A 14,151-nucleotide genomic window follows, 5' to 3' on the forward strand; every position below is an offset into this window, starting at 1 on the left:
GCAGCGGGCAAACATGTGACACCATGTTGGCATCGTCCAGCTTTCTAGGTTTCCAGTGTTGTAAAACCCTTGTAAGAAATCGTCTGGATCTGTTGTGCCGTCATATTTGCCCAAACCACTTGGCATCTTGGTTTTGTGCTGAACGGGGGCCTTCGCGATGCGCTCAGTGAACTTTGAATGTTTCACCAAGATGGCTGGCCTGTATGGTGTGGTTACGTCCACTTGCCCTCTTACTGGTGGGCTGTATGGCGCGTGCAGATCCGGATCGGCTCTGGCTCCAGGCGCCATGTTCACGTGCGCGCGGAGCTGTGAGCCTCCTGCATGAGTATCTCGCGTCTTCCTCATGCTGTGCACTTCTTCATCACTAAACTCAGTGTGTGCAGTGTGAACCGAATGACCATCTTCCGGCGCGCGCGCCCTTTTTGTTCCATGAACGTTTTGCTTGTCAAACGCTAGCCTTTGTGTTAAGTCGGCTGCCTTTTTGTGTTTGACCATCTCATTGTACTTGTCCATTAGACGTCTTTGCTCGTTTATGAGCCATTCTTTGGGGTCATTGGTTTCATCTTCTGGACCCATTGGTCCTTTTTGTTTCGCGCCGGCAAGATTTTGTAACGTGAGATCGTCTGGAGGAGTTTCAGTCTGGCCATGAGGAGTTGTGATGAAGGGACGATTACTGGTGGCGCGCGTAGAATCACGCGGCACCCTCAGAAACTGTTGTCCCTCATTAACATCCTCACGTTCAATATCCTCCAGAACTTGATCAACGTTACGAACGCCAGAAACCATGGTGAAAATTTGTTTTTTATAGAGATCTGATGAGATCTTGTTGCCGTTGTAACAGTGGATGGCGCCAATGAAGAAACGTGGATCGACTCACTGGTAGACGATCTACTTTCCTCGGGTGTGATTATGCTATTTCACCGATGGTTTCTCTTGGATCTGATGGATCTGGGTTCTTCCACCTACAAAATGAACAGCACCGTAAACTTACCCCTCAGAAAGGGACAGAGGGGTCCTCTTTGGGGTAACCCTCCGGTGTGAGAATAAGTATTTGTGGGAGAAGATAATAATATGTGAGAGTAAGGAATTTGGAGTGTATTGCTTAATAGCTGAATACTCTGTAATTGTCTGTTTGAGTGTCTCCTCTCCTTGTGGAGTTGATGTGATATTTATAGTGCTAGGGTTTCCCATGATTGGGCTCAGACCTAATTAGGGCCTTGCTGGCCTCCTCCAATTGCTTTGCGCCACGTGTCCTTTGGGACACCTGGTGCTTTTTCATTGGTTATAATCACGTGGTAGCACATAGGTTTTGCTGAGTTGTCCACCTTTCATTGGCAGCTGTCAACATCAGCATATTCTTATTCCTTAAAAAGATACCTTCTGGAAGGTTGTCTGACGTGCACAATCAAGGTTGCCCTAATCCTGATTTGGATAAGGACGAGGTTGATTATGTGCATGTGTGATACACGCCTATCCTGAGGATGCGCGAGGTCTTCTCTTTATTCTCACGCGCAGATGTTTCATGCGCAGATGTGATATGCACGAGCATGTGATATGCGCCACGCGCGGATGCGCCACGCGCATATGTGATGCGTGAGCATATGTGATGCCTGAGCATATGATGCCTGAGCATGTGATGCATGAGCATCTGTGGTGCCTGAGCATATGATGCCTGAGCATGTGATGCATGAGCATATGTGATATGCGTGAGCATATGTGATATGCGCCATGCGCGTAGGTTTTGGCTTTGTGCCTTCATAATGTCTTGATTTCAAGCCTCTTGTTCATATCTTGTGGGTTGACCCGCCTCGCTCGGTGTTGAGGCGGGTACATACCTCTTCACCTTTCATAACTATATAGACAATATTTTTAGCCCTGATGCGTTTTCCTCTATGCCTTTTTAAACAAAGATGACCCCTGCTACTTAACCACTATTCACAATATATATTGCAAATGGTAATCCTGGGTGAGTATATATTGGAGTGTCAAAATCAATATAGATGGTTGACCTTCTGTCTTAGAAAGTGTTACTCAGTAGTAGGGATTGTTTCAAGTGCTATTAAAAAGATGAGTTAAGTGCCATTTTCATACCTGTGGTTTGCTTAATTACGCAACTTTAGTATCGTTTTTGAATTCATCGCAGCTGGATACTTCATGTTTCAAAAACATGCCTTTTTTAGAATTTTTTTTTCTAACCCCGTCTATTTTGGTTGTTACGTAAGGGGTAAACCGATCATTTTGTATTTTTTTTAATTTCTTATTTTTTAAACTTGGAGTTAAATGTCATTATCATACATGAGTTTTGGCCAACAACGCAACTTCAGTATATTTTTTAATTTTTTGTCAATTGAATACTTGACGTTTCAGGTTCATACTTTTGATAACTTTACCTCTGACTTAACGAACAAAATAGACGGTGACTAGGAATAAATACTAAAATGACATGTTTTTAAAAATCCACTTGCAATGAATTTAAAAAACAATACCAAAATTGAAAATTTAACTGTTACATTCTGTAATGAAAGAATGATGTTTGTGTGGGCATCAGGACATCTCAGATCTCTTCACTCTCACCCTCAACTCAATTCATCTTCATCTTCATCTTCATCTTCATCTTCATCTTCTTGAATTCAATCAAATCCCCAAAATGGCAAATGGTTGGAGGAAATACAAATCCAACAGCAAACTCACCGCCCCTAAAACCCTCTTCCTCTTCTTCTTCTTCTTCATCCTCCTCACCTTCTTCTACCTCTGCTCCACCCCTTCAAACCCTAACCCCACTCTCAATACCAAAACCCTCTTTCACATCCCACCATTCGACTGCTACAAATCACCCCAATCCCACCCCATCATCGCCAACCTCGTCGAAGGCGTCAGCCACCCATTCCTCTACTCCCTCTCTGATTTCGGAACCCTACCCGATAAGCCCCACAAGAACATTGTGCGGATGCTCAAGGGGAAGCTGTTTCGGCGGCCCGATATATCCGTTACTGTTCAGGACATTCTGGGGAGGATGAGGAGCCAGGGGAAAACCGGGGCTTTTGTCGATGTTGGGGCCAATGTGGGCATGGCCACGTTTGCGGCTGCCGTCATGGGGTTTCGGGTTTTTTCGTTCGAGCCGGTGTTGGAGAATTTGCAGAGTATTTGTAATGGGATTTATTTTAATCGGGTTGGGGATTTGGTTCATGTTTTTGAAGCGGCGACTTCTGATCAAGTCGGCAACATCACGTTTCATAAGGTATGCTCTTTAGACCAACTTTGGGATTTTAAGTAATTTAAGTGGTAGAGTGGCCTTGTTGTTGTGATTCAGTTAAAATAACCTTGCTATAGATGACATTTTTAATTTTAAATACGTGACATAATATTGTAACTGACATAGCGGCTTTGTTGCCATGATCCACCGAGATTCAGCCTTGAAATAACCCTGCCAAAAAAGGATTTAATATTAGTCTAAGTACTTAAGTATTCATGGTGGTACTGTGGCGTTTGACCCGAAAACATTTAAGTGACATAACATCACATATTCACGTGGTACGTTTGTTTGTTATGGCAGTTGGTTGGACGGCTAGACAACAGTGCAGTTTCAGCCACTGGTGCAAAGATGGCTTTTAAATCAAATGAAGAAGTTGAGCTCCAAGTAAGATCGGTTCCACTGGATCACGTGATCCCCGAGAATGAACCTGTGTTGCTTTTGAAAATTGATGTTCAGGGTTGGGAGTATCATGTATTAAAAGGGGCGAAAAAGTTGCTGTCAAGAAAGAAAGGTGAAGCTCCTTACGTGATCTATGAGGAAGATGAAAGACTCTTGCAAGCTAGCAACAGTAGTTCAAAAGAGATTAGGGAGTTTCTTGGTGGCCTTGGATATACTCACTGTGTGCAGCAAGGTACTGATGCTCATTGCACTAAGTAAAGGTTAGTTGTAAAATTACAGTTATTTTTACACGTTTTGTGCTTCAAAAGATGAAAAATTCTAGTGATAATTTTGATTTATTGTGCCGTTGTTGAGTTTGACAGTTTAATTCTAGGTGTAGAGTCCCGATTGTTGTATTCGTTTTTAGAGAAATTGATAGATTGCAGCACATATGCATACATATAAATAGAATTTCAGTTTCATCCTTCTTGAGTTCTTGACTTTAGCCTTTATGTTTTGAGTCTTTTGAGCTTCTTTAGCAATTGCAGCATGTATGCTTTAGGTTTTATTCTGTTTGGACCAAGTTTGACTTCTATAATTCAAAAGCTGTTTAAACTTGAATTTTTGCTTTTACAGAGTAGTTGTAGTGAATTTAAAAAGTTATATTATGACCCTTTTATTGAAAAGTTATGGTTTTGTTGCGGCTCTCAAGGCGAATACATGTCTATTATACATAAAGGAGCTATGCTCTCTATGTTGACTACAGCCCTTATGCCAAAGTCTAAGATGAGATATAAAATATAGCTTGTGCATATCAGCGTATGCTAGCAGGCCAGCGTACAAGCTGATGAAGACATGCTAAAAATATGAAAATCAAACGTCTCATTTTACACATAGTTATCACATGCGTTAGGCACAAAGGCCTCTCTGAGGGCCTAGGCGCAAAGGCCTCTCTGAGGGCCTAGGCGCAAGTTGAAAACAAAATCATAAAGTACCAAAGTAATCTCAAATTCCAAAATATTCATACTTGAAAGTTGAAAACAAAAATTTCGTAAAGTAATAAATAGCCTATCATCAAATCAATTGTTTATTTAAAAAATAATAAACTAAGCATCTTCAATTAAAACAATAGACAGTTTTTTCAACAACAAACTAAATAATTTTTTAGTATAAAAAACACAAGCATCTTCATTATTTTTAGAAGAATTCATCATTGTTAATAAAAAGCATGCATCTTCAATTAACTAAAGTTTAAAAAACATGAGTATCGATCACTGTTACAATTGCATGCTTTTTATTAACAGAACTAAGAACATCATCGTACACATCATTTAAAAAATCAATAAATAAAATGCTTAACTTTATTGTTGCTAACCTCGACTCATCTGGTAGCCTATGTTATGTAGAGTTAATTATCGATCAATCATTAATTCACTATATTGAGATAGATTGGCATTAAATTTGTTAATCCTTTGATGTTTAGGCAAAATGGTTTAAACTGGTTAAGTGATAAATCAAAAGAAAAAAAATAAAAAACAAAACCGTATTGTATAATTGCGCCTTAACTGCTGCAAGTCGGTGGTATCGCGCTTCATCTGAAATTAGTGCCTAGGCGGCCAAAGCGAGTGCTTTTGATTACTATGATTTTGCATCATACATATGGTTCATCCATATAGAATACACAACACAATATATATGGATGTTAGAATAGCTACAGTTTTTATCGTGTTAAACAGTTGCTTTGGTCCTAAACTGTGTTGAACTAGACTAGAGTTTTGTACTCCTAGTTTAGTTGAACTGTTAGTCGCTCTCCTTGCGTTGGTCCTGGTTTTCACATACTTCCTAGTGAAAATCATCACATTTAAAGAGGATGTGCTAAGAATACACAAGAAATAAATAGTAAAGAAGCAAATTATGATTTTGAGTGTTTAACTCTACATTACGGAACAATCAACATAAAAATGTTTGTTTTTGCTAAAACAAGCAGACTATTAAAACAAAAATTAAACAAGGTGACCCATGGACTATGCAAGCAAATCCTATAACACACTAAGACATGATTTATGGATACAGATTCTTTGGTTCGTAATAGGCCTTGCCTTGAGTTAGCGTAATAGGCCATGGCAAGTCATTTTGTTGTTTGAGTCATACTAATGATGAATAGTACACTGTTGGGTCGTTAGTGAATTGGCTTTGGCTGTACAAAGTCACATTTCGCTATGACAGATTGTTTTGGTGTTTTGAGACATGCTTATGATGACTACTTCGCTTTTAGGGTTTAATGTGCTTTCACGAGTTAGCTGGGTGGGTGGTCGTTTAGTTTACACAAGGCCACATTTGGTCATAACAAGTCATTTTGGTGTTAAACTTGTCATCTGTTAAATAGGAAAACTAATTGTTGAAAAGTATGGGAAGAACACATATAATACGTGAGTACATGTCGCGCATGCACTGAAATAGAACAGTTGAATGCACATAACTCGGACAACTTCTTAGTTCTGGAACCCACATTTTAGTTAATCTCACTACTCATAATTATTTTCGTGACTACAAGACAACCCGGCAAAATCACTTTTCTTATTTCACTTATGACGTTGCTTGAAACGACATAAATGAAACTACACTGCAACATACAACTCTTGGTCCATGTTGGCTCGTCAATGATGTACCTTTATTTACTTTGGCTATGATCTGTAGCTGTGAATCGGGTCAAACAGGTGAGGGGGTGCTGATGGGCTCAGGCTGCATAGCTTTCTGAACCAACTCAGAGTGTTCCTTGACATGAACTCCATAGAACCCGGTTGCAGTAGCTGCAGACGGACCCCTGCCCACATATTTAATATCTTGTATGCTACCTCGTTCCACAGCCTTCATAGCCGTAGCAAGGCGGGGAGCAATATATGCAAACGCCCCCATGTTCATTGGCTCCTCTTGACACCAAACAATCTCTGCATCTGAACATCATCACACGCACATACGATATATATAAGCATTAGTTATTGTCAAAACTTTAAAGAACTTACTACACGTGACAATAAGAATACTTACTCGGGTAACGTTTTAGTTCACGTTGGATCAGGTCGTACGGGAACGGGCAAAGCTGTTCCACCCGACAAATTGCAAAATCTTTACCATCTACCGACCTCCTTTGCTCATCAAGTTCATAATAAACCTACAAAACGTGCCAGTTAAGGGGTCGACAACAGGTCAAAACGGGTCATTTCCAGTGTATTAAATGGTTTAACGAACCTTTCCTGAGCAAAGAACTAAACGTCTAATGCTCTCCTCGAGATCTGAGTGACTATTTTGATCCTTGATAAGACGTTTAAACTTGGTCCCTTGTTTATCATAACCCGGGTGACCTTTTTCATCATCAAACTCTGATAGATTCGACTTGCACTCTTTGTGGCGAAGCAAATTTTTAGGTGACATCACAATGAGCGGTTTTCGGAATTCTCTATGCAGCTGGAAAAAACATGACACAAAAATAATCAGGTTTGGGTTGCCATATTCAGCCTGATTATTTAACGAGATTTAAAAATTAAGATTACCTGTCGACGCAGGACATGGAAATAGTTCGCGGGCGTTGTAACATTTACAACTTGCCAATTACAAGTCTGGATCTGTGTTCGAAGTGTCGGTTCCATCTCGGGGATAACACACGGGTTATCATCACTCATTTGAAGGAACCTTTCGAGGCGTGCACTCGAGTGTTCAGGGCCCTGACCGTCATAACCATGAGGCAACAACACAACCAACCCAGTCTGTCTTAGCCACTTGGCCTCACCACTGCTCAAAAACTGGTCGAAAATCACCTGGGCCCCGTTCGAAAAGTCACCAAACTGGGCCTCCCATAACACAAGTGAGTTTGGATTCTCCATTGAATAGCCCAATTCAAAACCCAAAACACCAAACTCTGAAAGAGAACTGTTGCTAACAGTAAACATTTCTTGATTCTGATTCCTCATCACATGATCCAATGGACAGTATCGCTCCCCGGTCACTTGATCATGGATAACCGAATGCCTGTGACTGAAAGTACCTCGTTCCACATCCTGACCACTTAACCGCACGTGATTCCCCTCTACTAGAAGTGTCGCAAAAGCAAGCATTTCTGCAACCGCCCAGTCAACACCCTCTCCGGTTTCAATCATTTTCAAACGGTCGGAAAATATCTTTTTAACCCCTCGGTGAGCGTTGAAATTTTCTGGAAGAGTGGTGATCGCCTTCCCGACATTCTTCAAGATCTCGGGCTTGACTCTGAAAAAGATCATTATTCATCAGTGTTCTTTCATAAAGTTTGAACCGACCATGATAATGCTGCGGGTTGCATAAGTTAAAGAACTTACCCGGTGTTACAGATACGGGAAAGTTGTTCCGGGGACTTAAACCCGGCCCAGTAGTTTGAAAGCCAGTCCCTTTTCTTTGTCACGTGATCTTTGCTGGCCACGAATTCTTCGTTTAAGATCGATAAAACCTTGTTTTGTATTCGGTCGATATCTTCTTTTGCAACTTGACCGGATTCAAGAAGCTGTTTTTGGTAGATTTCGAGCGCAGAAGGATGTTTCTTGATAACCTATAGCAACCCATAGTCACAAAGTTTATAAACTGTACCGAAATGTTGACCAAAAAGTCAACGTTGACTAGAAAACCAATGCTGGTCAACGGGTCAGAAATGATCAAAACTTTTAATTTAATTCTGTATTTTGAGATTTGTATAGTTGTCATGTTTTGTTTTCCATGTGTCCTGTACTTAATAAATAAGTAACTAGTTACACACTTGTGCTAGGCAAAGATTTTTTTTCCCACTTTTCTTATTTCACCCTCAAGAAAATGTCCCGGGGTGGGCTAATCGCCTATAATTTATATTCGTTAATACTTTTTGTTCATGAAATTTTACCAGGGTTCCGTCCCCTACGCCTAAAAAACCAAAATTGAACACGGACCTGGTACATTTTGGGCTGGGTGAAAAAGGGTTCATCAATTTCATTATGCCCGAACCGTCTATAACAAGTGATATCAACGACAACATCCGAATGGAAAGTTTGGCGCCACTCTGCCGCAAGCTCACATGCATGAACAACCGCTTCCACGTCATCACCATTAACATGAAAAATCGGTGCATCCAATGCTTTAGCAACATCAGTACAATACTGAGAAGACCTTCCTGATCTCGGGTCGGTAGTAAAAGCAACCTGATTATTAACCACAATATGGATAGTCCCCCCAGTTGTATAATTTGGTAAACCACTTAAATGCAATGTCTCATACACCACACCTTGCCCAGCAAAACTCCCATCACCATGAATCAAAATCGCCATGTTCTTCGTTCGGTCCACATCGTTAGAATAATACTGTTTTGCTCGGGTTTTACCAACCACAACGGGGTCCACCGCCTCCAAGTGGCTCGGGTTTGCAACCAATGATAAATGTATATGCTTCCCGTTTCGAGTAGCCCGGTCATACGATGTCCCTAAATGATACTTAACATCACCCGTTCCCGTATAAAGACCGGCTTCATCAATCGGCTTCGTCCCGCCACTAAACTCACTGAAAATCTGTCGTAACGGTTTCCTAACAACGTTACCTAACACGTTTAACCGCCCTCTATGCGACATCCCGATCACAATATTTTCAACACCCAAATCCGCTGACCGGTCAAACATCTCTTTCATCCCTGGGATTAACGTCTCTCCGCCTTCGAGCCCGAACCTCTTAGCTGCGGTCCACTTGGTGGCTAAAAAGTTCTCAAACCGTGTACTCCAAATGAGCCGGCTCAGAATAACCTGTCGTCGGTCACCACTATAAGCAGTAACCGAGGGGGTCTCGATCTTGTCACGCAACCAGTTACATCGGTCCCGGTTTGCAATATGCATGTACTCGTAACCAATGCTTCCACAATAAGCCTGTTCAATTCGTGTTAGTATCGCTCTAAGGGTCTGCACGGGTCGGTTTTCGGATAAAAAACCCGACATCCGCCATACCCCGAGGAAAAACTCGCGGTCGAGATCCGATTCATTGAACCCGTAAAAACCGGGATCTAGATCAGCGGGAATCTCCCGTTGTTCGAGATCCAATGGGTCGAGTTTGGCTTTCATGTGACCGTGAAACTGGTAAGCTCGAACCAGCAACAGCAGCTTCATGCTTTCTTGAATTGTTTGGCCCGATACCCCCTGTGATGAGGCGGCCGGGCTGACAAAGTTCCGAAAGAAATTATCCCAGGACTCATCAACACTGTTGGGGTCGGCCTCCCAGGCCCGTTGAAGCTCTTCAAGGTAGACGCTACTGGTTCCGTCTAAGAAGCTATCGGATAACCGCGAAAGTGGGACCGATCGGGGGACGGGTCCGGGCCTTGATTTGGGAAATGTAACATGGAAATATCGTCTGCCCGGTTGCAGAGTTGTTCGAATCGCAAGGTTTGCCAGACGAGATCCGGCTCGAAACAATGCCATTATTAAAATGCCTGTGATCAAATGGAAAATTCAAGAAAGTGTTACAAATATAATCAAATGAAATGAAGATGAACAAAAACAAACAATTAAACCTGGTTTGCAGATTAATGGATGTGTTGTTAATGCATTGATTCAATCCATTTTGGCATCAGATCATATCAACACTTCTGTTTTTAGAAATTACGATGGTCAAGTGAAATTTTTATTACTGCCCCCTGTACTATACATGCTCATCCTCATAATTGTTATGATTATTAACTAGGACAGTTTGTTATTTATATTTAGTTTTACTGTAACAAATTAATGATGTTAGTATAAATAGTCTCTATTTCTGATAATAAGATGAAAGATTAGGGGGTTGAGTTTAAGGTCTGACGAATACGTACAACTCCTAAACTAAATGCAGCAACGTGTACGGTTTGTATTGTTATTTTTCTAATCTGGTATTTCTACCATGATACTTGCCTTTTATTTAGCGAAGAAGAACAATTCTATTCTATTGGTTTCTTTATTCAAAGACTAAATTAGATGGTATGATCAAGTTTTAAAACGTGACATAATGAGAGCATATACTAATAATAGGTGGTTTTATAAGAAATATCTAAAACTTAAACTTAAAACTTGTTAAAATATTTCAATCCGGTGGGGTGCACTTATGTTGTGCCATATGCTGGCTTTTATGACTTCTTGTCATACAAGTATTGATACCATAGTACCATACCAAAAATAAGTATCATGGACTGAATATTAGCCTTCAAACTAAAATGAAATCAAGTGTAAAGTAAAAAAAAAAAAAAAAAAGAAAGATAAAGAAAAAGGTAAATATAAGAAACTGTCGCTAAGACGCTAACAACTATTAATGGTTTATTGATAACCGTCGTTTATCATGTAGAACCAAATTAGTCTATTTTTTACCCTATTGTTTTACTTCTCTTTTTGAACACTTTCTTTAGCACATTTCTTTTTCACCTTTTTACACCTATTTTCTTTTTTTTTTCGTCTCTTCTTTTCCATATTTTAAACCATTTTTCCCATGTTGTTTTGTTTTTTAATTTGTGTTTTTGTTTTAAATTACCTTCTTCCGTTATTTTCATGCTTGTTTGCACAACTCTATGCAATTAGGTTGATAAACATATAAACAACTTTATGCAATTATTATTTATTTGTTTGTTAGCTAATAATTCATAAAGTATAAAAGGTTCAAAATAACTTTATGATAAAAGTAAATCTCATTAAGTTTGTTATTATTGTTGAAATAAAAAATGAACACAATACTGTAGACAATATATGTATTTACAAGAATCATCATTCATAAAGATAAAGATAAACTTATAGTAATGCCAAATACGTATGAGTATTAATTTAGCGCGCTAAATTTATCATATTTCTTACCACAGTTGACACAAATACTTCTAAAATAAGATTATGCGCAACAGTCACAGGTGACCTCCTGAGAAGTTTCCACCTAAGCAATCAAAAGCAAATCCATGAGACGATGGTGGTACGTTCCGGCCAAAACGGATAATATTAATAAACAACCATGCTCAAGAGGAACAAGCCAAAGGGGCAAGAGTAAGGCTAGACTACTTAGAAGAGCCTGATATCACGCTCTCCCCAACGCCAAGTCCACCAAACATGAGTACACCCTTCCCTACCAGGCGAGGCACTGTGGGACCAAGTAACTAACTAGGTGATTGAACAAAAAACATGAACTCCCCCTGGGAAAGCGTAAGCTTATTGGCTTCTCCCATAACTCCCACGGGAACAAGAATACACCATGGAACAATTATTCCAACGTTCGACCGTAGTATTTCCTCCAACAAATACTTCCTTGGCAGAAGCTTTGATGTCCTTGCCTTTGGCAAGAGGCATGGTTACCTCACCTCTAGTAGGAGGTACGTGCTCCATGCCTCAGTCCTACATACTAGGTGTTATACTCCCTAACATGACATACCCTTAGACAATGTTGTAAAAGTCGTTAGGCGGTCCTAGGCGGTCGACTGAGGAGTTGCGAGTACTCGGGAGTAGTGGGGGATTAGTCGGAAAATACCTAAGAAGTACTCGGCCGAGGCGGGGAGTACTCGATCTAGGCGGGGAGTAATTGGGGAGTACTTGGCCGTCTACTCGGGAGTTTTACAACATTGCCCTTAGATGGCTGCACTCATGATGTTCCAATGCAGCCAACTGTGGCCGGTACTCTTACAATGGCAAAGCTCCACAAGGCTTCCCAGCTATGAGTCAACCTGTGGTCACTAAGGCTCCAAGCATCGTTACCACAACTGTCGGTGACTTGACACACTTGGAGCCATGCCTTATAAGCCAGCCACCTTATCTTGCTTCTCTGAGCAAATAGCGAACTTCGAGTTCCAAACCAAGATCAAAACGCCAGCTAACATAAAACTTATGATGGCATAGAAGACTTGAAGGATCACCTTCAGATCTTCACCAGAGCAGCTATTGTCGAAAGGTGGAATAAAGCCGAGTGTTTATATGTTCATACAAATCCTCATAGGGCCTGCTAGACTATGGTTCAGTGCTTTTCTTCCTAGAAGCATAGCTTCCTTTGACAACCTTTACCAAAGTTTCTTAACCAACTTCACACAACAAAGGAGGTGCACCAAGGATGATGCCGTCCTAAACCAAATTCCGCAAAAGGAGCATGACGATCTCTGGATTTTCATGCAAAGATACAAAAAAGAATCCCTCAATTATAGAGGTGCTTCTGAAAAAATGTGTTCGGGCTACATGAATGTCATCAAGGAAAAGAAGCTTGTCAGATGGTTCCACGAAAACATTCCTCAAACAATGAAGGAAGCTTTCGAAAGAACCGAAGCTTAGCTTCGGGTAGAAGAAGCTTTGGATAACCAAGAAACACGAAAGTGTGACCATGAAAACTAGAGGGATCATTCCACAGGGGAAGAAGCCTCGTTTCCATTCCTTTGTTGAAAAGCATCCACCAAAACACTATGAGCATAAAAGGTTAGACGACCAAAGCCAACCTTCTCGACAACATAAACCTCAAGAGAAGGAGAAGCTGAGCTTCACTGTTCTAACCAAGACTCCATGAGAATTCTTGCCAACTGAGGAGGTTAAGCATAACTTTAGGCGTCCTCGTCCTTTATCTAAGGCAACAAGTAAACATGATACAAGTATGTTTTGTGCCTTCCATAATAACACTGGCCATCACACCACGACTACTTCCAGTTAAAGAAACGCATAGAAGAAGTTGTCCAAAGTGGTGAGCTAGCTTACCTACTTAAGGATCCAAAAGATGGCAAAGGAGGTGGGAAAAAAGTGTTTGGAGTAAACATGGTTCGAATTTGTAACAAAAGGAAACGAGCGCTTGCCTGGAACCAACAATGCATATGCTTCCCTCCTGCCGATCCTCATAATAAAATCACAACTCCGATCATTGTAGAAGCTGAAGTAAATGGCTTCCTCATAGACGGAGCATATATGGATTGTGGGGAATCAATGGAGGTAGTCTATGAAAGGTGTTTCCTACATCTCCTTCAAGAAATGAAGAGACAACTCCAACATGCAAACAATTCTCTAAAAAGCTTCACTGGGGAAAGGCTAATTCCATTTGGGAAGTTTCCCTTAGATGTTCGCTTTTGAGATGGAGACCTCTCCAGAGTCGAGAAGCTTACCTTCACGATTGTTAGGTATCCTTCAAACTATAACGTACTAATCGGAAGAACTGAAATTGCCATTTTTGATGCAGTGGTATCTACCGCTTATGGTATGATGAAGCTTCGACTATGGGAGGCATAACCACCATAGTACCAACATCAGAAACTTTGTTCATAGCCACAATAGAAGAGTCGTGGGAGCTAGATGAAGACATGAAGATAGCCCTGTACTGGAGATAAGCATCAACCTGACTTACCTTGAACAAACTATCAAAGTCAATAGTAAGCTTCCTTCTCAAACTATGAGCATGCTTATCATTTTATTACAAGAAAGTAAAGATGTTTTTGCATGGTATCCAAATGACATGATAGGGGTTCCAAGGGAATTTGCTGAGCATACCTTGAACATTTCACCTGCACATAAACCATTCGTCCG

General features: G+C 40.7%; 2 protein-coding genes across 2 annotated transcripts; one reads left to right on the top strand and one right to left on the bottom strand.

Annotated features, from left to right (window-relative positions):
- The first annotated feature begins 2,647 nt into the window (after window positions 1-2,647).
- On the top strand, window positions 2,648-4,054 carry LOC143628224 (uncharacterized). Its single transcript, XM_077097868.1, has 2 exons — window positions 2,648-3,238; window positions 3,554-4,054. Exons 1-2 carry the CDS (start codon window positions 2,648-2,650, stop codon window positions 3,908-3,910), a joined length of 948 nt encoding a protein of 315 aa, XP_076953983.1. The 3' UTR covers window positions 3,911-4,054.
- A 2,232-nt stretch (window positions 4,055-6,286) lies between these two features.
- LOC143628225 (uncharacterized) lies at window positions 6,287-10,083 on the bottom strand. Its single transcript, XM_077097869.1, has 6 exons — window positions 8,578-10,083; window positions 7,981-8,207; window positions 7,183-7,891; window positions 6,881-7,096; window positions 6,680-6,803; window positions 6,287-6,585 (listed from the first exon to the last, which is right to left on the bottom strand). The coding sequence occupies exons 1-6, from the start codon at window positions 10,081-10,083 to the stop codon at window positions 6,341-6,343; spliced, it is 3,027 nt and encodes a 1,008-aa protein (XP_076953984.1). The 3' UTR covers window positions 6,287-6,340.
- Between the last annotated feature and the right edge of the window lie 4,068 nt (window positions 10,084-14,151).

Source organism: Bidens hawaiensis, unplaced genomic scaffold (genome assembly GCF_021521415.1).
Source record: "Bidens hawaiensis isolate Kalapana, Puna unplaced genomic scaffold, B.hawaiensis_p1.1 tig00004839_1, whole genome shotgun sequence".
Classification (NCBI taxonomy): domain Eukaryota; kingdom Viridiplantae; phylum Streptophyta; class Magnoliopsida; order Asterales; family Asteraceae; genus Bidens; species Bidens hawaiensis.

Excerpts from the sequence above, each read along its gene's own strand:
- LOC143628224 (XM_077097868.1), top strand. The coding sequence starts at position 2,648 with ATGGCAAATGGTTGGAGGAAATACAAATCCAACAGCAAACTCACCGCC. Across the intron at positions 3,239-3,553 it reads GCAACATCACGTTTCATAAG|TTGGTTGGACGGCTAGACAA; the intron begins GTATGCTCTTTA and ends TTGTTATGGCAG.
- LOC143628225 (XM_077097869.1), bottom strand. The coding sequence starts at position 10,083 with ATGGCATTGTTTCGAGCCGGATCTCGTCTGGCAAACCTTGCGATTCGA. Across the intron at positions 6,804-6,880 it reads TAGTTCTTTGCTCAGGAAAG|GTTTATTATGAACTTGATGA; the intron begins GTTCGTTAAACC and ends CACGTTTTGTAG. Across the intron at positions 6,586-6,679 it reads TGAACTAAAACGTTACCCGA|ATGCAGAGATTGTTTGGTGT; the intron begins GTAAGTATTCTT and ends GATGATGTTCAG.